The sequence below is a fragment of the Strigops habroptila genome, chromosome 1 (genome assembly GCF_004027225.2).
Source record: "Strigops habroptila isolate Jane chromosome 1, bStrHab1.2.pri, whole genome shotgun sequence".
NCBI classification, from domain to species: Eukaryota; Metazoa; Chordata; class Aves; order Psittaciformes; family Psittacidae; genus Strigops; species Strigops habroptila.
This window is the reverse complement of record NC_044277.2, coordinates 90,092,594-90,116,341: the sequence shown is the minus strand read 5'-3', so window position 1 is coordinate 90,116,341 and position 23,748 is coordinate 90,092,594. Positions and strand designations below refer to the sequence as shown.

The window sequence follows — 23,748 nt, the reverse complement described above, 5'->3', positions numbered from 1 at the left end:
TTTATAACTGACCCATGGCTGCTTTCTGTAATTACCTGTTGGTTATCCTTGTTCCTACAAAGGGATGATCTGACTCCCCATTTCTTCTGTGGCAGGTACAGGTATAATCTCAAAGTTGAGATTAAAGTAAGTGATGACACTGAAGGGTCAAAAAGCTCAGCTCTGATATGCACTAGGGAGCCTTCTGTTTGGCATATGGGGATTCTTGGTTCAAGTTTAAATAGGGTGGAGTCTTAAATGAAAGGGAAAATAAGAAAGTGGTTTTAATAAATATCCCCCATTCCTAAGAAGCAACAAACATACAAATTTGAAATCAGCCCCTTGATACACAAGACCTGAGTAGCACCCTTGTGTGACTGGCCAAGAGGTGTCCTCTCTGATGGCCCATGAGCTGGATCCTTACCTGGAGTGCAGAGCAAAGCTCTTGTCTTAAATCTACCCACATGCAGTCACATTCATGTTTCTAACTGGAAACTTCAGACTGAAGCACATTGCAGGTAATAACAGACCTTCCAAGGAACTGTCTGTCTGACCTGCATGGAAATTAGTCCTGGTGTAGATGTTGCATGTGATGTTTTACACACACAGTTGCAGTGGTGTGGCTTCTAATGGGGCTGGTTATATGGGAATAAAGATGACCTATACAAATGAGACAAACCACTATAAAGTACTTTTTATCAGTAAAACTTACGTGCTTGAGGGTGGGGATGGTACATTAAAAAAATGTATAATTATGAAATAATGAAAATGGACTGTGTGTAGGCATGGCCTAAAAAAATGAAGAATCCCAGGCTAGCTTTTTCTGTCTGTACTTCCTGAAGTGTCTTTTGGGTTATTAAAACCCTGGGCTATATTAAATGATTTTAAAGATACAAGCTTGTTATTATGAAGCCACTTGAGATATTGTATAATGTGACTGCAGAGCTATGCAAATTGGAGTAATTTCCATTTGACACATGCACTGTAATTATTGAAAGCTTTTTTCCAAATTTATTTTTTATGTCTGCTGTAGTTAATTCACAATCTCCTTTTAACATTGGCAATGATAATTATTTGCCAAGAGCAAATCCTTGCTGACAAAAATCCAGTTTTCTTTAGCCTGCAGCTTTCCTTCTGATTTCATGATGAGGTACTGTTAATCAGAGGAACCAGTCCTGGCCTCTGACTATCCAGCAGGGCAGAAAAACACTGCAGTCAGAAAAAGAAATGCAATTAATTAGCCTAAGCTTTTTTCTAGCATCCGAACCCTGGGCCTCCTTAGTCGCTGTGTTTGAGTGGTAGGGTGCTCTGTGAGAAGATCAATCAGAGTCAGCATCTCAACAGGACTTAGAGTGAAAACTGTCTGTACCCACCGTGGGATTTCTGCTCAAGAGTTCTTGCTCATTCTTCTTCCCTAGGGGCTCCAGGTAGAAAATAGCACATATTTGGGGGAAACAGTGTTATTAGGTTGATAAAAATCTTTCTAGGGCTGTTTTGCATAGGAATCTGAGCCAACTCTGTGACTGAAAAATGCAGTTGAAGGGCTGTAGGCTTCTAGCTGCATACTGTCGTTCAGAAATAAAGCAATTCTTAACTCACTTGAAAATGCCTCATCCTTTGTGCCCTCCTTTTCCTTGGAGATCAGTGTGTTAGGCCGCTTCTCAAAGGAAATGTAAGTAAGTGCAATAATTACTGACCTACTTTACAGGTATTTTATTCTTCATTGAATCAGATATGTACTTGCAAGAGTGTAGGTGGATAAAAAAATTACACTTCTTTCACCCACCGTGGCACAGGTTAAGTGCATGAGATCTCCTGCCCCTTTAAGTTCCTACCGTTGGAATATTACTTCAAGTTCTCCTGGGTCTTCAGAGGGATGAGGTCTGAACATAGCCTTTCAATGAGGTCAGAGCAGCTCCCATAGCAGGTCTGTCTGAAGATGGCATAGTGAGAGGAATTACCCACATTTTCTTCCCAGTCCAAGTATCCAGCATGTGTGTGGTAAAACAAACCCCATTGTGAAGAAGGGCTTGTTTTCCACTGTGTTTTTGCGGAGCATCTGTCGCAAGAGGGTCCTGGGATTACAGTACAAATGCAGCAAAACCAGGCATTGAGGTTGGTGAAGAATACGTCAAGTTGGGCTGCCCTAATTGACTAGAGCCGGCCTACTGAACATAGCAGTGAAACTTTCCAGAGTTGACTTGTTTTCCAACAGATTTTCAGTAGTGGGGAAGAGTTCCCAGTCTCCATTAAAGCAAGCTGTGGAAAAGTATAGTGAAATATGGCTTCAGCTGCTACTGTAGTGTAGCTGTGTCTTGTCCAGTGCACACTTAGCCAGCGTGAGCGTGAATGGCATTTTCCAAGAAACCCTTTTGGGAGGATTGGACTGCAGATTGACTGCAGACAGGGCAATCTGGCATCGAGGCAGATTGCACCCCATGAGTTATTGCTGTCTGAGTCAGCTGGTTGGGCTGCTGCTGAGTCCTTGGTTCTTGTGTAAGCTCTGCAGTCTGGGGAGTAATTAATCAAACATTCATCTTTCTTATGGACCCCGGGTTGGAGCCAGGGAAGCACAATGTCAGCGTCTCACGTAGTTGGAATTGCTGATTCACTTTGATCCATTCTTGCTGCTGCTTTTCAGAATGGTTTTATGGCCGCTCTTTAGGAGCACTTAGCTCTTGCTGACAGGAATAAAATACTACCTGAGAAAGTACACTGATTCTAAGGCTAGGGCCTTTTGGGGGAGGCTTTATAATTTATTTAGAAGTTCCTCCAAGAACCTGTGAATTACAAAGTAGTGTTGGATGGGAAGTTAATGAAAGTGCAGTTAGTTCAAACCACAGTTTGCTTGTCATCTCTTCACTGTTGTACCATTGATTGGGTTGCTCAAAGAGCCAGACCAACGACCAGAGTGACCACTTTAATTAATGGCATTACAGATGAGGTAAATTTGACCTGAAATTTACTAAGGCCTGATGCGAAGTCCCTGGAAAACTCATTATCAAAATTCTCATTAAACATGGGAGCGGGGCTGGACTCAGTAACAGCCAGGATAGAGCTGTGCTACTCAACATTGACTCTGAGAGGTGGGGGTCTTCTATGAGAACATATTTTGGCTTGACAGCATCCCAACAAAAGTATTTCATTACAATCAGGATATTAATTAAACTGGCTTTATTTTCTTGTGTGGACCAGGCTAACTTATTTTCTTCACCTGTGTGTTCTGTGGTCCTTATCCTTGCTGGTTTTGTCAAGACATAAAAACTACCCCTGGTCTGGGCAGAGGACTTAGACTGTGAAGCAGAAATGAGAAGCCCATGAAGAATCAAGCCATGGTCTCATCTGTAAATAGTCTCTGGTAAACTTTGATGATGTGGAAAAATGCCATCCTGCAGATCAACTGTTGTGTATGTGCTTTTGTACTCTCCCAGATCTTGGTGAAATGGCACACCAGAAACAAGCAGATGGAAAAGGCAGGCTTATGTTGGTCCAGCTGACCTACTTTGTTTTGAAACCTTTTGCTGCCTGGCTTTTTTCCTCCTCTCTGCTGTGGCCTTTCTTGAGAGTGGCACAGTTATGCCATCCTCTCCAGCCTTGCTGCTGGTGCCACTCAGTGAGCAGAGAGGGGACCTGCTGGCACAATGAGTATGAAACCACTGAGAGAACATTTCTCTTCTCAAGACATGTCGTGCAACCTGGTCTTCGTCCATCCTTGCATAACTTTACGTTGCTCTGGAAAATCTGGTTCCACTGCTAGGCACAGTGGGTTGGCTCTAGTAGGGTTTGCCCAATAATTATAAAAATAATATATAAAAATAATAAATATATATTATTGGACATTTCCAACTTCTGCAGCTGTATATTTGAAGGAGATGGTGTGATTTATGGTGTGAGCCTGTACATGCAGATGCGCACAGGGACACATAGAGCATGCATACACTCGCTACTGAATGTAAGAAATGACACTTCACCTCTAACTGCTATATACTTGTATTTATGTATGTGAAAGATGTGTATGCATCTGTACGTGCTTGGATACTAAAGTCAAAATTGTGGGTGCATGGGTGCAGTTTTCAAATGCGTCCAGTTACATTAGAGCATCCCAGTCCATAGTTGAGTGCTTTAGTGTCCGTAGTCAGTACAGTATTTGGGAAGGTGAGTAATGATTTTAGAATTTATTTTAACCTCTCATATCAGAAAATTAGGTCAGATGCATGCTCCATTCATCCAGCACTGCAGGGCTGGCACACATTTTCTTCAGCACAGAGAACCTTCAAACTTCATTGGGGAGGAAAAGAAGTAGAAATACTCCAGCTGAAAATACTGCAGAGAAATAAGGTTGGGAAAAATATTTGGAACACTGTCTGGGTTAAATCGTGAAGCTGATGCTTCATATAATCATCATGTAGAAAGGGTTATATTAGAAACTGCACTGCATCTTACGCAAACAGAGTATCACTGAATGTTTACTGGAGAAAACCAATCCTGAAATATAAAGTGCAGGGAGAGTACAGGGTTTGCTGCTCTGCGCAGTGATGCCATGTGAGATACAGATAGGGATCTGACACTGCAGCTTCTAAGGTTGGGGTTTTTTGAAAGACTTGGATTTCCTCTCACTTTCCCCATCACTTGGCTGGTGAGACGTAGTTTTTCAGTGTTCATAAAGCTTCTTGAATCCTGTACAGATCTACCAAAACAATGGCTGCATTAATTACTTACCGGCATCAGTCTGATGTTTATCTTTTGTCAGTTTATTATTTAGTACCCCATTACAGCTTGCTGGTTTTAATGGGGGTAGAAAGGGTAGGCAAGGGAAACATAAAGAAAATTAACTCTAATTATCAGCCATAAATTTATCTGACTCAGTAAGCATAAACAATTCTGCGATGGAAAGGCAAGCTGAAAGAAAATTGAACTGCCTGATTTCCTAATGCTCCCAAAGCCTTTACAACAGCTGGCCATTTAGTTGTTGTCAGCTAACACAGAAAGAAACATATTTAAATACAGATAATAATGCCTCAGGAGAATAGAGATCGACTATGGGTTGTGATTGCCCTGTGATTTCATTACTGTGGGAAAGAAAGGTATTATACTGGACTGATGGCATGCATTTTGTTCTGGAAGTTGAATAGAAGGAGTGCGAGTAATTGGAATAAATAAAGGACCAAAACAGACATTTTCACCAAGTTTTTTATTTAGTCCTAAAACAAATGAAATCCCATTGAAATAACGAGGTTTTGTTTGAATAAGGTCTAAGTAGAATGGTTTTCTTTTCTTAGTTTGAGTACCTAGTGAGAGTCTTCTATTTTTTTTTTTTTCTTTCACAGGGAAGTACTCAGCAGGGATGTGACCCTACAGTTTTAATGGGGATTTGAAGATAAAAAAAAGGGAACAGAAATCTGGGAAAGCCACATGGTTGTCCCATATACTTTTTCCCAAGCACACAGGAGGACATGGAAAGCATCCAAGTAGGGCTCAGGGAATGTAAGTCTGAGCATGTTTCACATGCCTGAAGAGATAATCTCAAGCTGGGACCCCTGAAGCGTTTCCTTGTAGTGTGCAAGTAGCTGGTTTGTCAGGGTGTATTTGCACCTCTTCTAGATTTCCCAGCAGATAAAGGTTTTTAAATAGTTAATACTAAGAACTTAATTTACTTCAGTCTCCAGTGTTGTTATTTGCATAAATGCCTACAGAGAAGAGATCAGAATGACATGCCAGGTGGGATATAAACCAATCATCAAACTCTAGCCCATGTTAGGAAACGGCTAAAGAGTTTTGCTTTGTCTTGCAAAGTGTGCTGGCATGCACACTAATGCAAGACTTGGTTGCTTTCCTTGCTCTCAAGCACATTGCTTATGGATTTAGTGATGCAGATGCTTTATACTCCCAAATCAAAGGCTCCAGCTAGCCAAACTAACAGAACAAGCAATCAAGAATTCATATGGATGTATTTAGAAAATCTACCTTCAAGTCAGCACGTTGTCAAAATCGTATGGGGTACATATGTTTTTTGCAGAAGAGGTCATATATCATAGAATCATAGGAGATCTCAAGTTGAAAGGGACCTGTAAGGATCATCAAGTCCAACTCCCTGCTCCTTATGGGACTACCTAAAACTTTATGAAGCAACCCTGAGTCCAACATCAAGCACAAAAGGACTGTATCTATTTCATAGTGCCACGAATACTGCTACAGCAGCGTTTATACCTACAGCAATAGTAACACATGCACAGACATGGCCCTAGTCTCTAACCCTAATGACTGCCCCTGTGCAAATAAAAGTTAGTGGCAATATTAATACATAATGAAAATTGATATCATCATTACAGTCTTCTTTCATCCTCATGAACCATCCTGGTTCTGCTTAGATGGTACATACTTACCTGCAGGCATTGTTATAATCTCTTGGAGTCAGCAGGGGTTATTTCCCAGCCTAGGCACCACAGCTCAGCAGCTATCTACAAAGAACCCAGCATCTCTCATTTTATTTCAAGACAAACGTGCTCCCTCTTTTTCCATTTCCTTGAATGGTTTTACAGGCCACTAACCCAGCTAAAACCACTTCTGTAAGCTCACAGCTCACACTGACCTTCTTACTTGTTGAGCCTACTTGCAGTTCCCACACCGTTTGTGTGAGCTGCGCATGTGTCCTTGACTGGGTGACACCTAAACTGTTGATGGAGATGCTGCTCATATGTCACTAGCAGCAGGGTGTCTTTGCAGGGTTTCTTTTCATCATGCAGGTAGTCACCTGAGTGAACTCTGGTTTAACCTATGGTTACAGGGCAGCCAAGGCAGAGGCAGTCACAAACACTTTTTTTCCCATGTGTTTGAATGTTTAGGTTTCTGTTTTCAAAGAAGTTACATGGCAAAGAGGTTATATAAGTGAGGCTAAACCAGCCTAAAAACTGGAATCATGGTGTGATGCACCAGGGCCAGAATTAGGTGCATGAACTGAGGCCTTAGCTTTAGTGGTGGTGTGTACAATTTGGGCATGTGCCTCTTTACTGTATAGAATTTCTCATCTAATATTTGTGAAGTACGTCTCACCCCAGTTGACTATAAAATGTAACGGTGCATGTGTTCTTTTACTTCATAATGTTTCTGATGCAGAAGAAGAGATGCAGGGTTTGTAAAATCTGTATAAGCCGTTGATTCGCTGTGGCCAAATGAGCTGTTGCTTGTCAGCAGGGCGGTGTATTACTACTCCCTGTGTGCATTCGCTGTCTGTTTCAGTTGCGAAGGAAAATATGCTCTTTCAGTCACTGTTATTTTCCTTCACACTTGCAGCAGATTAGGAATACACACATGCCCTGATAATATGAATCAGTTCATGAGCTATGACTCATTATGCTATAGTAACGTGGTTTTTTGCAACAGCTATACATATCTGTGATTAACAAAGATTGCCTTGGCCAATGTTGGAGCTGTGACTAATGCCAATCTTGTTAGGCATTCATCATCCAGATTTATCTCCTTGTCAAAAGTTTTGTTAAATAAGGGTTCCTCAAAGAAACATTGTCTTGCCATCAGTTTTCCCCTGGCAGATGTATTGATTGAAATAAATGTGTTTTTCATGCCACTTCAGGAAGTGAGTGACAGATCATGCACTGAATATGATAAATACAATCATTGTTCTTATTGTTACTGTAATTATCACTATATCACAATATCAACAGCAGCAGCATCTAATAGCAGCAGAGACACCTCTATGCATTAATGAGAAATCCTCGTCCTATGAGAAGGTTTTCAAATCACCTGAGTAATTGTTTTTATGAGATGGCCCAGAAATAACTCACTTCCCAGAGCAGGGCAGCCTTTTATCATCAGGCTTCCCATTCCTCCTGCTGGAAATGTACATATCCATATTTATTTAGACCATGTTCTGAGAGATTCAAAAGCTTTTATTCGCTATGCAGTATGTGATTCACACATCGCCACATGTAATGCATCAGAGAATAATAGCAGCCCCATAGAATAGCCTGTCCCAGTATTACATTTCTTAGCCTGATGTACATATTGGGCAATAGCTTAACTCATGCACATATCACTCTTTTAATGTGGATGCTTTTTCATCATCCCTCTCTCCTGTCCAGTCTCGGGGTACAAAAGGGTGCTAATTTTCTCTGAAATCTATTTCTTTCTCTATTGTTATTTTTCTGCAGAAAAGATGCTAGCAGGGCTCACATGAATACTGGACTGAAAGAGAGCCTTTTAGGATGAGCCTCCGAGGATTGGCTGATGCCATTAGGGCTAGCTGTGGCAGAAGCTCCTCTGAGCTGTTTGCACCAGCCCCTTCCAGCATCCTCCTTTCCATCTTGTAGTGTTCTTCCTTCCCGTTCCCTCTCCTCTACCCTTCTTTTCCTCAGCCATCTTCCGGCTTTCCTCTGCTCATCCCCCTGCTGCTGCCTGCTCATGTGCAGTGAGTCCAGAATACCCCCATGGCTGCCTTCAGTTCCTCTGGGAGCCCCAGGAAGGAAGCAGGACTATGGGCTTCACCTGGATCCTCCCTATACCAGCATTGCCAGTCCCTTCCCATTGCTCCAGTAACCAGACTAGCTTCATAATGAGCACAGTATCTTTCATTGCCTTACAGCAGTTTTGTGATGGGACAGCCAAACAAAAGAAGCACTTTTTGTTGAAACTGTTTGGAAACTGTGCCTGGGGCATTCCCTGCTTCTAAAATCCAGGGACCAAGGTATCCTTATACTCATCATCTGCAGCTGAGTGGGCAAGGAGCCATTTACGGAGTTGTAGTTAAAACATCATTGGTACTGCTCACCAAATAATATTGCGGTGATCGAAGAACAGATCAGAAAATCATGAGTTACGGTGCCAAAGATTCGTGGTTTACCATGCATGTAGCAGGCTAAAGTGACTATATGATTGCTGCATCTCTGAGCAACTGAAGAACCACCCCGGCTGTCAAAACTTAAAATAACTGAACAGTGGCTGTATGAGCTGCTTCTGCCTTCGAGTTCTGTATTTGCATACAATTTCTGAGAGGCATTCTCAGTGTTGTGTGTCTCTCTTTGGTGCATATATGCTAGAAATATGGAATAGTACCGACCTCGTTTGTTCCAGCTTCATACAAAAGGGACCGTGACTGTGAGGCTATCACAAAGACAGTGCTGAAACAGAAGGAAGTGTCACCTGCTTTCAAGCCTGTGAGCCTCCTCTGTAGTCAAGGGTTCAGTGCAGTTACAGATCAGGTCTCTCGTATTTTGTTCTGGTTTTCTTAGGGAGTCATTAATTTGTTCAGAGTGTTTAAGTATTGTAATGAGTCAGTAAGATAACTGAGAAGATATTTCTGATGTCCTGCCTAAATTACAGCCTCCACCAGAATTCATTTTAATTTTCATGCAAGACAGAAACAGAAAGACATTTTCTGAATACCCAATGGGGCTGCAGTAGTACCGTCGGCTAACACAATTAGTATCGCAGACAGAGCTCTGCCTAGTATGGAAGCGTGCAAAATACACAGTTCTACTGATACTCAACTTATATCAAACATCAGCTTAGCTGTGGGGAACCACATGCTGGCGCCCAGCAGCTCGCGTGGTTTCTGAGATGGATTCTGTGCGAAACCATGGAGTTGACAGTGTGCGCACATACGTGCAGCAGAACAAATTGCTGTGTATCAACTACCTAAATGAGAGGCAGTGGCTTTTGATTTAAGCCATTTGGTTTGACTGTGGCTTTTGATATTTTTGAGGAAAGGTCTTTCGTCTGTATGGCCAAAACAACTGTTTTACAGCACGTATAGCCTTTTAAGTAAACTTGCTACTTTTGGTTTGTTGACTTGACCACATTTATAAAAGCAGCTGTGTTTCCTATTTATAAAAGTAACTGAATATCTCAGCTTAGTTTTTCAGTGTTACAATGCTGGGAAAATGCGAATGAGATACTCCTCATTCATATCTTAGACAATACTATCTTGTATTTGCAAACCATGTCAAACTGCATTAGGATGGAAACTCTGATCTGATTGCAACTAATCATACAGCGCATGTCATTGCAACATGTCTTACAAGCTGGGAACAGAACTGAGTGCCAAAGATGATTTCCTTTCTGATTCTGCATAGGATCCAAAGACAACAACAGCAGCTGCAGTGGTCAAAATCTGAGGAAAAAAGTTTGCCTATATTTATTTATTGTAACTATATTAGTGATAATGTGGATTGCCACCATTTGGAATGTAATTTTGTATGAGCTTATTCTTTTAAAAATAAAAACGTGTTTGAAGAAGATACTAAAATCTGATACAAATTTTTGAGCTCATCCATTTGAAATACCCTGGTGAGCATGGTCTTCCACTGCTCCTGCAACTCTCAAACTGTTCCTTGGATGTTGCCAGTTCCTCTTTAGCTTTAGAAATGTAATTTTCTGCTGACTGATTCAGCTTAGTCCACCAAAACCTCATTTTCCTCTTTCTCTCACCCCCATCCTGACCAAGAGCAATAGGTAGCAACTGCTAACTAATGAATCTTTCTGGTGCCAGTGAAGATTTTGATTATATGCCCAGACTCCAAATAGAGCCCTTTTTGATTTTCTTCTGAATAGGAGAAGAAAATATTGGGCCTCGTGTCCTGAGCTGAACAGATAGAGGACTGGTCTTACCTCAGTTCAGCCACAGACTTTTTTTTAATTAGTTGGAGGTTTTAATATTAAAATGTTTCTGTCCTTATTTGAAATACTCAGACCAGATGGAAAAAAAAAAAGCTGACATTGCAGGTTTTAGTGTTGAAGCCTGTGCTGGTTACAGCTGTGTTGTCCTCCCTGCACTGTGGGCTCAAGAGTTGTGGTCAGTTTTAGGCTGTGCAGCACAGGGATGTTACAGGAGCAAAGAAACTTGGGCTGCTGGTAGCCAAGGAGCTAGAACCGCCTGTAAAACGAAGAGCTGCAAATGCCAGGCATTTCAAACTCGGGAGTTAAATTCTTACTCTAGCTTCTTACTCTTGCCCTGCATTTACATGGAAAAATTGCACATTCTACTGCCCAGGACTGTATCTATTCACCACTCACTTCTGCGCTGTCTGGCTTTCAAATTTATCTCCACATCACACGGGCTTCCTTTTTCTGAAATGAAGGCTGAGGTTTGCAAATAAATCACATGACTTCCTGACAAAATAATTACTGCGAGGTGTGTGACAAGCCGTTAGGTCCTGGTTACAATTTGACTTTCCAGGTGCTAGAGAAACCTTCACCCAAATGAATGGCAGCACCAGTGACAGCATAGACAGTTTAATTTTCTTCTGTTTGCTCAGCTGCTTCTAGAGAGTCGGTGAGACATCTACTTCGTCAGAGGAGTGTTCTTAAATAACCTTCTTAAAATAAAGGCAGATTGGTATCTAAGGTGTTAAATTTGGGCCTGGGCGATATATGCACCCTGGGAGATAAAGAATCGTCAAGATGGACTATTCAGCCCTTAACCTTCCTTGCGAGACACTAGTGTTAGTAGTGGTTTTGTGATGTGGACCTGCTCTGGAAACCTTGATTCATTGTAAAGAGGAACCAAGCAGTCATCAGATGTTTCCATCTTTCAGTCTTTAGCACCCAAACCTAGAAGGCAAATTCTCTTGTGTCATTTTGCTCAGACTCATGTCCTTTCGCATTTTTAAGGACTGCTAAAGCAAGTTACATGTAAGTCATTGGTCTAGGGATCTGGTCTGTCTCATGGATGGACATCTTCCACCTCTACCATTATTTGTTTTTTCCTGGTTTTTGTCCTTTACTGGAAGAAGATAAATGGGTTCAGGACAGCAGACCTGACTGGTCTAAAATGGCTTCCACCTCATGGCACCATGCGTGTGGGCAAGGGCAGCTCACTGGCCCCACGGCACAGTGCCTGTTAATGTAGGTTCTTTGCATTTCTGGCCGTCTGTGACTGGAGCAGTGGGTCACGGAGCAGGTCCCATACTGAAGTCCTGCATGGCAGCTGTGGGTGGACTTCAGAGAGTCAGCTTCAGGAGCTTTGCTAGGATATGCATTGCCCAATTTCAGCTTTGGACTCAGGCTGGCTGTCAGTGAGCCCTCCCCTATTCCGTGCCAGTCAGAGAAATCCCACGTCACATTACTTACTACCTGATTGGCACCGCTTTGTCTCTTGGAAGCACAGCCAGGCAAAGAGACTGGTGTGAAGGTTGTGCAAAGGCCTCAAATAGAATGACTTGTACTTATTTTTCTTCTTCATTTTACCTAAGAACTCAAGAGATCAATGCTCAGAAGTTGCCTGATTGGGAGCTGTAGCATTGTAGACCACATTTCTTGATGCATGTGGAAGGGGCGTGTATTCTTTCATATGATGAGATGTATTCGACTCTGTTACTTATCACCACGGACAAATACATTTCACTTTCTTGCTGAAACAAGCTGACTGCACTTCTCTGCTTTTATGTAATTAGTGAAGTTTCTGCTATCTGCTGTGATGTGATTTGCAAAGATGTGTGAAATGGCAAAACCCACTGATAGAATGACAAGCAGTAATAAATTTATCCTTTCTTAGAGAGTCTTATCCAAAAACGGACGGGATTAAACTCTAACCCCAGGAGGGTTAGGGGGGTTAGGCCAGGAGAAGGGGGTCAGTTCCCAGAGAATCCCCCTGCAGCACCTGCAGTCAGAGCATGCCCTTTAATGACTGCCAGTGTTGGGAAGGGAGGTTTTCCCTGCACACTGCCCTTTGCTCTGCCTGTCGCTGCTTATAGAAGATGGCTCAAAGGGAAGGTGCCTTTTTTCCTTCTCCTTTGAGAAGGGGACAGAGGAAAGAGAGCAGAAAACGGTAGTGTTTTGATGTGCCTGTTTCTTATTCTAGTTGCATAAACACACCAGAGTATTTCTCCAAATTAAATTAAGCAAACCTTTCAAGTTCTTTCCCTGCTTCAAGAAAGCTAATGTGGCTGCTTGCAGATTTGCAGCTACAGAGAAGACAAAGACCTCTAGTGTGCACAGACTCAAGTGCTAAGCAGTATCATGCTGAAAGAACCTGCACGAGCTTTAATAGACTATAAAAGCTTTCTGGGCACCAAGCAAAAATCTGTTGAAATCCCTGACAGGGATGAGAGCACAGCATGTATTATCAGCATACGCAGAGACGAGAAGGCTCTCAGAACATTTGCATTTTGGATTTGCTGTAATTAAAAGCTTTCAATTTTTCCAAAAAGTTTGAAATGGTGGAGTAAGTATATGACTTCACCTTTTCCCTGCCTCCATACAAATATTTAGAGCTCTTCCCTTTTCTCTGCACCTGTGCCTGACTTGCACTGATCCTAATGGCGATTTTTCTTGAATGTAAGGGATGTAAAACCCATAGGCTTCTCTTTTATATTTATAATCGTAATTTGGTACTCAGATTGTGACAGTCCCAAATGTTTTCTGCCCCACACAGTGAAGGACTGACCCCCTCTGTGCACAGCACTGAGCACAGAGCACAAAGATTGTCCCCAGGCTGCAATTTCTCATGAAAGCAGATCCGTTTCCTCACAAGCATTTATGTAGAGCTGTGTATCTTGAGAGATTAGTGCCTGCAGAGACCCCAGATAAAATGTGGCAGGCATCTGTGAGGCAGAATGATGCAAGCTGAACTGGAGCAGAAAGTGATGCTTGGTGGATCCGTGGTGAACAGGTCAGATGATGGTGTAATACGCGTGGGTTCTCAGGGGGGAGTGACTGTTTCAGGAAGGTTTGGCTGTAGGCAAGTTTCGTCTGACTAAGATTGCTCTTATTTTGATAACTGATTTGCCATGCTAAAATCTCTCTGCAAAGAGTCTGTGTAACTCCAGGACTATTATATTAATGGTCTGTATCAAGTGGCATAGCTGGAGCTACCAGTTAGAGGAATATAGGGCAGGTGGATGACTGCTTTCTCCAATATCAAACAGGAGCAGGAAAAAGTTATTCAGGAGCAGGAAAAGAAGTGCTATAAGGTTTAAAATGTTAAAGTCACTAGTAGCAGTCTGTGAAGATGAGAGAGAGAACTGAGAAGGGAAGACCATGGCCCCTGAATAGAGGATTCTTGCCTAATACAAGAGGAAAATGAGTACGCCTCTACTTATCTCATTAAGTAGAAGGTAAATAGGAGCAAGTTGAAGGAAGATCTTTCCCTTCTTGGCTGTAACTAGGTGTGACTGCCACTGCAGTGGTGACAGCCCTCCCTCCAGTTTCAGATACTCAAATAGCAGCAGACAAAGACTGGGAATAGGCAGTGTGGATAAGCTGGTTACTGAATGTTTGGACTGTGACCCCCTTCTTCCAGTCAGGCTGTTAAATATTCATGTAAGTGGGCTCAGACAGATCTGTGCCATCTGTCTGTATTTATATGACTTCATCTAAACAGCTCCAAAACATGTAAAATTTTATCCTCATAACAACTCTTTAGAGAAAAAGGGATTTCTCACCTATCTGAAAGGAAAAGGAATGAAAACACAGAGCGATTTAACAAGTAACTAGATTTATTCATGTGGACTCCAGCAGACAGGATTCAAATTCAGCTCTTCTAAGTGCCAGGCCCAGCTATAGCCCGAGGCTCTCAAGGCAAAGATTGTATTTATGCTATAAGGAGTTTTATAGCTCATCTAATTTTGCTCATTAAGCATAAAAACATCTTTGTATGCAACTAAAAAGGAAACTGGAGACTCTGTCACTATATGTGTGTGTGGGTACAGAATGAAAGTATTTGATGAGGAGAAATCAATAACAAAATCGTTATTCAGGCATCTCAGCCTGCACTGCATTGAGTTGCACACCTTGATGGCCAGATAAAACAGGAGCATTGTGCCAGCTCCAGTAAACAGTGTGCCCATATGGGCAGTTCTGTGAGGGAACAGATTGTCACAGCTACGTTTGACCTGTTTTAGAGCAATTGTGGCTCTCCCTTGGCACCATGGATGTGCTGTTGACATTTCAGCAGAGCTGCTTCAAAAAATGAAAGAGTGCCACTGTCAGAATAGCATGGCATTTTATAAGTGAGAAGCAATTTCTACCTTTAAATCAAGCAATAAGCCCAGTGCTTCTCCCTCTCTTCAGTCAGAACCACTTAAAGAGTCTGAATGGGAAAGATCCACTGAATGGTACTAGTCCACTGGGAAGGCAAGCCCAGACTTTTCAATGTCTACTGTGTTAAGTTACTGTATACATGGGGTCGTGTTACTCATGCTTCAGGGAATTCAATCTGAAGCTCAGATTGAGTTCTCAGATCCCCCCCTCAGGCAGGTTATCACAGAAGAGATGTCTGTGAGGTGGCTGAGTGGGGGTGGATGGTTTTGTACCTGCTCCCAGAAGGTGGCAAATGGGGGGTATCAGCCCACCTTACCTTAGCTTAATTTCTTAGCTGTCCAGGCCCTCAACTTTGTGCTATTTTTAGACACGAGTGCATTTTGAAAATAAAAAGGGATACTTTTTCACTGTGGTGAAGAAACTTCTATGTGCATTTTGGAAACACACCACAGGGGTTCTTTGTGCCTTTAACACCATATTGAAATGTTTACTTCTTTCAAGGATCTTTCTCCTTGGCTTAGTGTTGAAGAATAGCCTCGAGGCTATTTCAGCTTGCTCAACCAATGTATTTTTATTGATTTTTTTTTTTTTTAAACTGTTTTTCAGGCATTGGAAAAAATGTCATCTGTGACCGAACGGCGACTCCCCTGGATGCCTTTAGGATGATGACCGCGGCTCATTATTACCCAAAGCTCATGAGCATCATGGGGAACGTGTTGCGCTTCCTGCCTGCATTCGTGAAGATGAAGCAGCTGATTCAGGAGGGTTACGTAGGGGAGCTGCTGGTGTGCGAGGTGCAGGTTCACAGCGGGAGCCTGCTAGGCAAGAAGTACAACTGGAGCTGTGATGACCTGATGGGAGGTGGGGGCTTGCACTCAGTTGGCACCTACATCATCGACCTCTTGACCTTCCTCACCAGCCAGAAGGCTGTGAAAGTGCATGGGTTGCTCAAGACCTTTGTGAAGCAGACGGACCACATCAAGGGGATACGGCAGATCACCAGTGACGACTTCTGTACGTTTCAGATGGTGTTGGAAGGTGGCGTGTGCTGCACGGTGACGCTCAACTTCAACGTCCCAGGGGAGTTCAAACAAGACATTATAGTGGTGGGTTCAGCGGGACGGCTGATTGTAATAGGCACTGATCTCTACGGACAGAGCAACAGCTCTCCTCAGCAGGAGCTCCTTCTAAAGGACTCTACGCCAGTCAGCAACTCCTTACTTCCGGAGAAAGCCTTCAGTGACATCCCATCCCCCTACCTCCGGGGCACCATTAAGATGGTTCAAGCTGTCAGGCAGGCATTTGAGGACCAGGATGACAGGAGGACCTGGGACGGGAGGCCCCTTACGATGGCTGCCACTTTTGACGACTGTCTGTATGCCCTGTGTGTTGTGGACACCATTAAAAAGTCCAACCAGTTGGGGGAGTGGCAGAACATTTCAATCATGACCGAGGAGCCGGAACTGAGCCCGGCATATTTAATCAGCGAAGCCATGCGGAAGAGCAGGATGTCTCTGTACTGCTAGCTCCTCTCAGCTCCTAGGAAAGAATAGGAACCAGACAGCTCTTGAAGGAAATGGCAATTCAGCCCCTGTGAAGGGTTTGGGTATCTTAGAAACAGGTGAGGATACAGGAGAAGGAAATACGGTGTTCGGATCAACTAAATTTGTTGGTGGCTAAATGCCAAAGTGATAAGGTCCTCAGAAATGCCCAAAACAGATAGGAGACTGAAGAGCTGACATAACTGTTTTGATAACAGTATTAGCTGGCTGATGGGAAAGAGAGATCACGGACTCATCTCCTGCTTGCAGGTGCTTTAGATTATCCAATTGTGTTTACTGTGAAAGGTTGGGAAGATCTTTTTAGATTTTCCTTACCTACCAGAGGGCTGTGAAGGTACTGTCATGTCGTTAAATTTTCTGTAGTGTCTGACATGAATGGTTCCTACCATGACAGCTGACACCACCATGTTGTAGTACTACACCTCTAACCAACACACAGAATAATAGGACTTGGTGTGAAAGTGTCGCATGATATGGAAAATCTCGGCAGCTCACTTTTCATACAGCTTGTTAGGAGCTTCTCTGTGTTGGTTTAATTAGTTGGGTTTTCTTTTCTTTTGTTTTGTTATGTTTTGTTTTTTAAAGCACAATTGAGTAGGAAAACGTGTGGCTTTTAAAACTAAGCAGTCCTCAACCACAGTGCGTGTGCCCCACTATTGGGGGAGGGTCTTCTGGGAGCTCCCAGTAAGCGTCAGTGTTAACTGCACAGATTTGCTGGTTAAAATGGGTTGTGCAAAACCTTCATGGATGGCGCGTGGCATGATGGAGTAGTGATAGTGGGTTTTATTATACAGCTGAAGTCAGGCTAGTCTTATGGAGGTTTACACATCATTTCCTGTGTCTGGAACTGACTTTTGAGTGAATTCATTGCGCATTTTGGTGTTAGGTGGAAAACAGTAGAAATACAACCCAAAGCTGTACAATGCTTAGGCAGTGCTCTTTTAAACCTTTCTGAACTCACACTTGAGAAATGCACACTGACAATTAATTTGATATAGCTCAACCCAGAAGCTTTCACCTCCAGGTGCTGAGTGTGAGTGAAAAACAAAAGGGATGACAAAATTTCCTGTCCATTTCCAGGGGAAAAAAATTAAATAAGACCCTCACCTCTTCACCTCCTTAAAGGGGCCAGCTCCTGGTACTGTAGTAATCATTCCCTGTCATCAGTGCAGGGTGCATACTCTTTTACTATGTTTGTCCTGTTCTTTTTAATATTTTAGATTGCAGTCTTGAAATAATACATTCTTTTGAGAATATATTCTTGAAAGAATGTAATGAAAGGCACATGAATTATCCCAGTGAACAGGGATACTGACATTCTGCATAAAGCTGCTCCAGTGCATATGTGTTTACAGTGCTAGGTTGTCAGATAGGAAAAAAAGTAGAACACAAGCATACAGCACTAAATTATACTAAACTTGAGGAAAAAACCCTTTTCCGGGTTTTTTTGTTAATTTTGGCTGGGGGAAAGAAGAGAACATTTAGATGAGCAGTAAATTAGAGGAGAAAATATGACTCTATTTCTCCAGGCCATCGCAGTAGTGTTGCCATTTTAGGTTAGAAAGAGAACTGTCAGAATAATTTACATTTTTTTAAAAAGCACTCACAGTTCTGCTATTTTTAGGAGCACTAAGGTCTTCTCTAGGGCTTCTCCTACAAATGACTCTCTCTGACTGCTGTATGCTTCTGCCTGTCCTGTGCACAGTTTCAGAGCTTCATGGTTTTGAACAGGAGGGTGTCAATAGCGTGGTTCATCTCATCTGATTTTAGGCAGCTGGAAGTCAAGTGTCTTGTCCTGATCAGCTGTACAAGGACACAGTAGTCAATATAGAGCGAGCTCTCCAAAGGCTGACTCAGTTCATCCTAAGATTAATATAGAAGGAGGTGTCCATTGGAAAGTCCTGTCCTCCTCCTTTGCAGAGAGTCCTGGCTTCTAAATTTTTAGGTGGCTAAAGTTAGGAAACTTGACTCCCACCTCAAAATTATTAATGTGTGCTTAATTTCTGAAGAGCATATGTGTGACCTTTCCTGAAACATTCCCCCAAGTGTAATAGTGTGACTGATGAAGGAATAATGTAATACTGCAGAACCACACCCTAATGGAGAATTGTTTCTATCCATGTTGTTCTGCCAGTTCTAGCAACTGTCTCTGAGGTTGACTGCTTCTGCTAAGACCTCAGGCAAGCTTTCATCATTCCTTCTTGGAAGCAGCCCTTGACAAGTTTGGATGTTTTTCCTAAAATTGGGTTTCTCTGAGAATTCCTGAGGTAGTATTTGTGCCAACAGGAACTTTCCATTGTAATTGTTGTGGTATACCAAGCTATCCAGTTCCTGCCCTGAAAAGAACACAGAGAAATACAGAAGAGAGAATGTGATCAAGAAATCATACCTCTCTCTCCTGAAAAATGGAATTAGCTCCAAGAGGATCAAGGGAGTTTGCATATAGTAAGGCAAAAGCCTTTTATTGAAAACAGTGGCTAGTTCAAGTCATGAATGCAAGCCTGATGGATAATTAACCATATCCAGTTAAACATCATCCAAATCTGGAACTAAACATGGACCAAAATGTGTGTGAGTCTTGCTTCTTAGTGGTTTGGCCGCTATGCTGGAATTGCCGTTCAAGTCTTTGCACCTTGTTTTAGTTCACAAATGTTGGCAGGTTTTCCTATCTGAATGTTCTTATTTTTCTGTATCTTTCTGGGGTGTGTGATGCCAGCTGGAAGGAGAATCCTGTTCCTTGCCCTGCAGCGAACAGCTCCAGGCGAGACAGTGTGTAGGGATAGTACTACTGAGCTCAGCCTTTCTGTCCTGGATCCAAAGGCTTAGCTGACAGGCATCGTCTATCCGCTGTGCAGACTTACTGATGCAGACAGTGATGCTTAGCAGAAAGAAAATCTAGTGCGTTAGTTCCATAACCATCTGATGCTTGTATTAGTACTGGCTTGCAAGTGGGTTGAATCCTGTACAGCTCATTGTGCGACCGCAGTGCTGGCCCCAGAGGGGCAGGCAAAATGAGCAGGGCAGAGCGGGACCTTCTCTTCTGACAGAAACAGAGATCTCATGCTAGATTTAGGTGAAGTTGTTATCTAACCGGGATGACAGCAGTAACTGCATACGTTCAGGATTGTATGTCAGGTTTTCCATTCTCTGGGAGGTGAAGGTGCTGTAGTGTCAAGTGTAAAGATAATCATCTTCCACCTGGCTTAGAGGAGGAAGGAACTGGTTCATTTATAGAATGTGTATTCCTATTCTGATAAATTGTTACTTTACAGTCTGGGATCTTTCTTGGCAGCATCAAGCCCTCTGCTCTTTTGGTGCAGTTGAAAGTACATTGAATTGCCCCAAGTAGCCTCTGGAGTTCACGCTGTGTTTAAGAATTTGGGCAGCAGATAGCAGAGATGTACTTGACTGGTCAGAAGTGGTACCACACCAGGAAACATGTATTTGGAATTGCACTTTTAATGCTGTTCTTTAATGCTGTGCCACAAGTTTTGAGATGAATGCTGCTAGAATTGGTGCAGGCCTAACAGCCAAACCGTGGCTACTGCTGGAATTTAGAGTAGCCCACATCGAGTTTGTTCATACGCTAGGTAAGAAATGGTCATTCCTCTTACCCAGGGCTGCTGTTGAGAGGCTCTTTCCTTTGCTACCGACTTGTGCACATAGGACACTGAACCTTGCGGTCTGTTGCCAAAGACAAGAAGAGCCAAAGGGTGAGCCCATGTGAAATCTGCTGCTGCTCTGTAGGGGCCTGCTTCAATGGTCAGCTGAGGAACAATGTCTTATTTTCCATGGGAATTGCATTGGGGTCTACAGCCGGGGTAGGGGAAGACTACGCTGTGTGACAGCAGGGCACAGGGAACTCCTTCCATGTGTCTAAAGGGAGAGCACTGACTGCAGCAGGGAGTGACAGGAAGGTGTGTCTGCAGTCTGGTACCTATATGCTTGTGCCAACCAGGAGAATATGCTGGTCATGTGCAGAGGGTGAGGGCTGAACCTCCTGAGGGTGACAGCAGCAGCCATGCTCCATCTCTGTGTTTGGGAGCCTGAGGAGGGGCCCTGCCTTCAGGGAAGCAGTATCTGTCCTGTACTCCTGCTAGATCCGTGCACATCCTCAGCGCTGAGCTCAGTGAAGTCCTATGTAGAGGAATAAGAACTCTGCAAGAGCCTGGGGTTTCCTGTATCTAATATTGTGCATGTGTTAAATTAGTAATACTTTAGCTGTGTAGTTAGAAAATGCCAAGTAGAGATGATATGCCCTTACCCATGCAGCCAATATGGCAGAGAATCAGGGCATGCACAGGTGAGTTTAGGCTCAGGATGGGCTGCTGTGGAGTTCACCCTTTGCTTTGGCTGAAAGCATGAGAAATTCCTGCCCAGCCAGCATAGGGCAATCAGAGGCACTCTCCACTTTGTACTTAGAGTTTCCTTCTTTAGAATAGCTTTCAAATCAGTGACTGTGCAAGTGAACAGCTGTCCTGGAAGTTCAGCCATTCAAAAAAGGGAAGCTTTTCTGCTGCGTATGGTCACAGCACAAGGACAATTCAATTTCTCTGTTCCCTTGTTTATTTCTGTGTCCATACAAATGTGGAAAAGACCCAGAAAATTTAAAATGACTCATTCATCTACAACAACAACAAAAAAAAGCATATTTTATTAATGGGTAAAGGTAAATGTAGTGTCTCGATGTTGTCTGTGCAGACATTTCTGTCTTCAGAAATTACTGAAGACAGAATTTGCTGTTGTTGGGAATTTTTATATTTGCCTTCAATTTAAAATATTGCACATTATGAGGTCGATTCAATGTTAAGTTCTGTATTTACAAGGGTTTAAAAGTACCCAGCAGACTTTTGCCGTCAACTTTGTGATGTTCCAGTGGCCCAGTGATGTACCCTTAAATATGTATGAAACTCAGCACCGGCCTCTTTGACCTCTGCAGTGCTCTCTGAGTACCTAGGACTTGTTGTGAAATGGCAGGATTATTCAGGACAGCAGTTTCTTCTTGTTGTTGTTGTTGAAGTTGTTACTTGTGGGGAGCAAAGTTTGTAGATTTTAGAGACGAAGTATGACTGAATAATAATTGGCAGTCTTGTCTGCTTTAAAATTTCCTCTCTCGTGAGCTGCTGGATGAAGTCTGTCCAATAAAAATAATTTCCCCTTAACAATAACTGCCCACTTCCATTTGCTCATGAAAAGAAGAAATTTTAAGTAAATGGGACTATACATAATGCTGCATTCATGAACCGATGTCATAACCTCATGACTTACTGAGTGTATGAAGCCAGAGCCCAGGCAAGGAATAACTTTTCAAAGCTGCCAAATTGAAGCCTTGGGGTTGGGGAATGAAGGGTATCAGCTTAGGTCAAACTGAAATAGTTTTTATTCAGCGTTTTCAAGTTAAATGAATAAACAGAATGGCTATGGTCAATCTAAAACTGAACACAAAACATGTTTGTAGAAGGTCACTTACATTTTTTCTTTTGGGATTAAGTTCCATTTTTAAAGAATGCTGTTGTGAAATGAAAAGGTTAAAAAAGCCATCTTTTATTATGTCTTGGCATGTACGAAATTAACTGTTTGGGGTTGGGTGTGGGTTTTTGGTTGGGTTTTTTGGTTTGGTTTTTGTTTTTTTTTTTTTAGTTCATACTTTAAAAAATCCCATCCATTAGGTTTAGAATCATTTAAGGGCGTTCAGTGAATTCAGCTGTCCTTGGGCAGGTTCGGCTCTGAACCTGCAGCTCGCAGTGTCATGCAGTGACACCACTTCTAGCGTCTGAATTTGGCCATCTGGGTTTCATTTATGTCTTCTTGTGGCAGTGGGAAAAGTAGTTCATTACACGGAGTTGGCTGCAGATAATCAAGATGCGTTCTGCAGCAGTGCCAGCCATCGTCTTTAAAAGCACTTAATTCTATTAACTTGTTTACCATGGTTATTTATGACCTTCCAGCCGTGTGCTGTCCATTACTTCCTTTTCTTTTTACACCAGCTGTCAGACTCGCTTCCCTCCCCATTCTGTTTCTCATTCCAGTGCAAGCCACGAGGCAAGTCTCCCTTGTTTCCCACTGAGCTCGTGCTCAGTCTGTGTTACACATGGCATACAGGGTGCCTAACCTACAACTTGAAGTAACTGTTAACAGAGATTCAGTAAAGAATATGTCAACACCACAACTGCTCAAGAACATGGCATACTGAATGCCTGGCCAGGGCAGGAATCAAAGCTCCCTGCTGTGCTGTGCTTCACAAGCAACACTCACTGTTTCTGTCTGTACTGGTTTTATTTGATTTGATTTTGAAAATGAGAATATGTTCAGTTTGTTGCTTTGTCAATATTAAGTATATATTTATTGTTTTTCAGACATACATACATATATATAAATGCTATATATATAATGTCAACGCATGGACATATGTACAGTAGATATTTTAAAGAGCTATTTATCAAGAAAAGTAAGTGTTATAAGTAAACAGAGTTTATATTTTATATATTATGTAGATAGCAAAAAACAAAAGTGGTTAAATTATAGTAGGACTCTGGGGGTGGGGTTGGAGAAATGGGCATGGGCTGGTTCTAGCGTTTTAAATAGCCAAACTACTTTGTACGGAAGCTGCCTGCTGTGCCTCTCGGCTGCAATATCTGTTTGTTTCTTCTTCTGGAAGATGATGTGCATTGTTACTTTTACATTGCTTGGGGAATGTAGTTAGTTTATTCTCAGCCAACTGGTATGTGCTGCTTAAAACATGGTTTCCTGCTGTTCTGCATATTTGCATTGATGGAATAAAAGGATCTTAACTGGCAAATAAAGACGTAAAAGGATGTGATCTCTCTCAGCTGTCTCTTGTTTTTCTCCATGCTTGTATATCTGGGGGAGGTAATAACCATCACCTTTGCCTGGTTTCTGGCTGGCCTGTCAAATTCAGCACATCTGAGTAAAATGCACAGGCTTTGTGTTTGGAGGTAGGGATTGTGATGGAGGGACAGAAGGAAGAAGTTTTAACACAAAGCTATTGAAAGATTTAATGTTATGACAAGGACTGAACTAACGCCTGCTGGAGTGATGTGTCCTGAGGCCTTTCCCATGGATTTCCTTTTTCTCCTGGATCTTTTCTCTCCTTTCTCCAGTGCAGCCTGGAGATCTTCCTCCTACCTCCCCACCAGCGTCCTGGGATGCCTTTTGCCTTCCTTGTCCTCATCTCCCTCCACTAACTTCCCTGTCC

At 42.6% G+C, this 23,748-nt stretch overlaps 1 protein-coding gene across 2 annotated transcripts in view; it reads left to right on the top strand.

Annotated features, from left to right (window-relative positions):
* The window catches only part of GFOD1 (glucose-fructose oxidoreductase domain containing 1), a 73,910-nt gene extending 50,558 nt beyond the window's left edge, over nucleotides 1–23,352 (top strand). Inside the window, exons 1-2 of one of the 2 annotated variants that reach the window (XM_030500319.1) lie at nucleotides 5,334–5,463; nucleotides 15,577–23,352. In XM_030500319.1, the coding sequence (XP_030356179.1) occupies nucleotides 5,433–5,463; nucleotides 15,577–16,496 (951 nt within the window). In that variant the 5' untranslated portion in view covers nucleotides 5,334–5,432 and the 3' untranslated portion in view covers nucleotides 16,497–23,352. Of the gene's footprint in view, nucleotides 1–5,333; nucleotides 5,464–15,576 lie in introns of those variants that run through there. The other variant, XM_030500312.1, reaches the window with a different exon arrangement.
* Nucleotides 23,353–23,748: the final 396 nt, after the last annotated feature.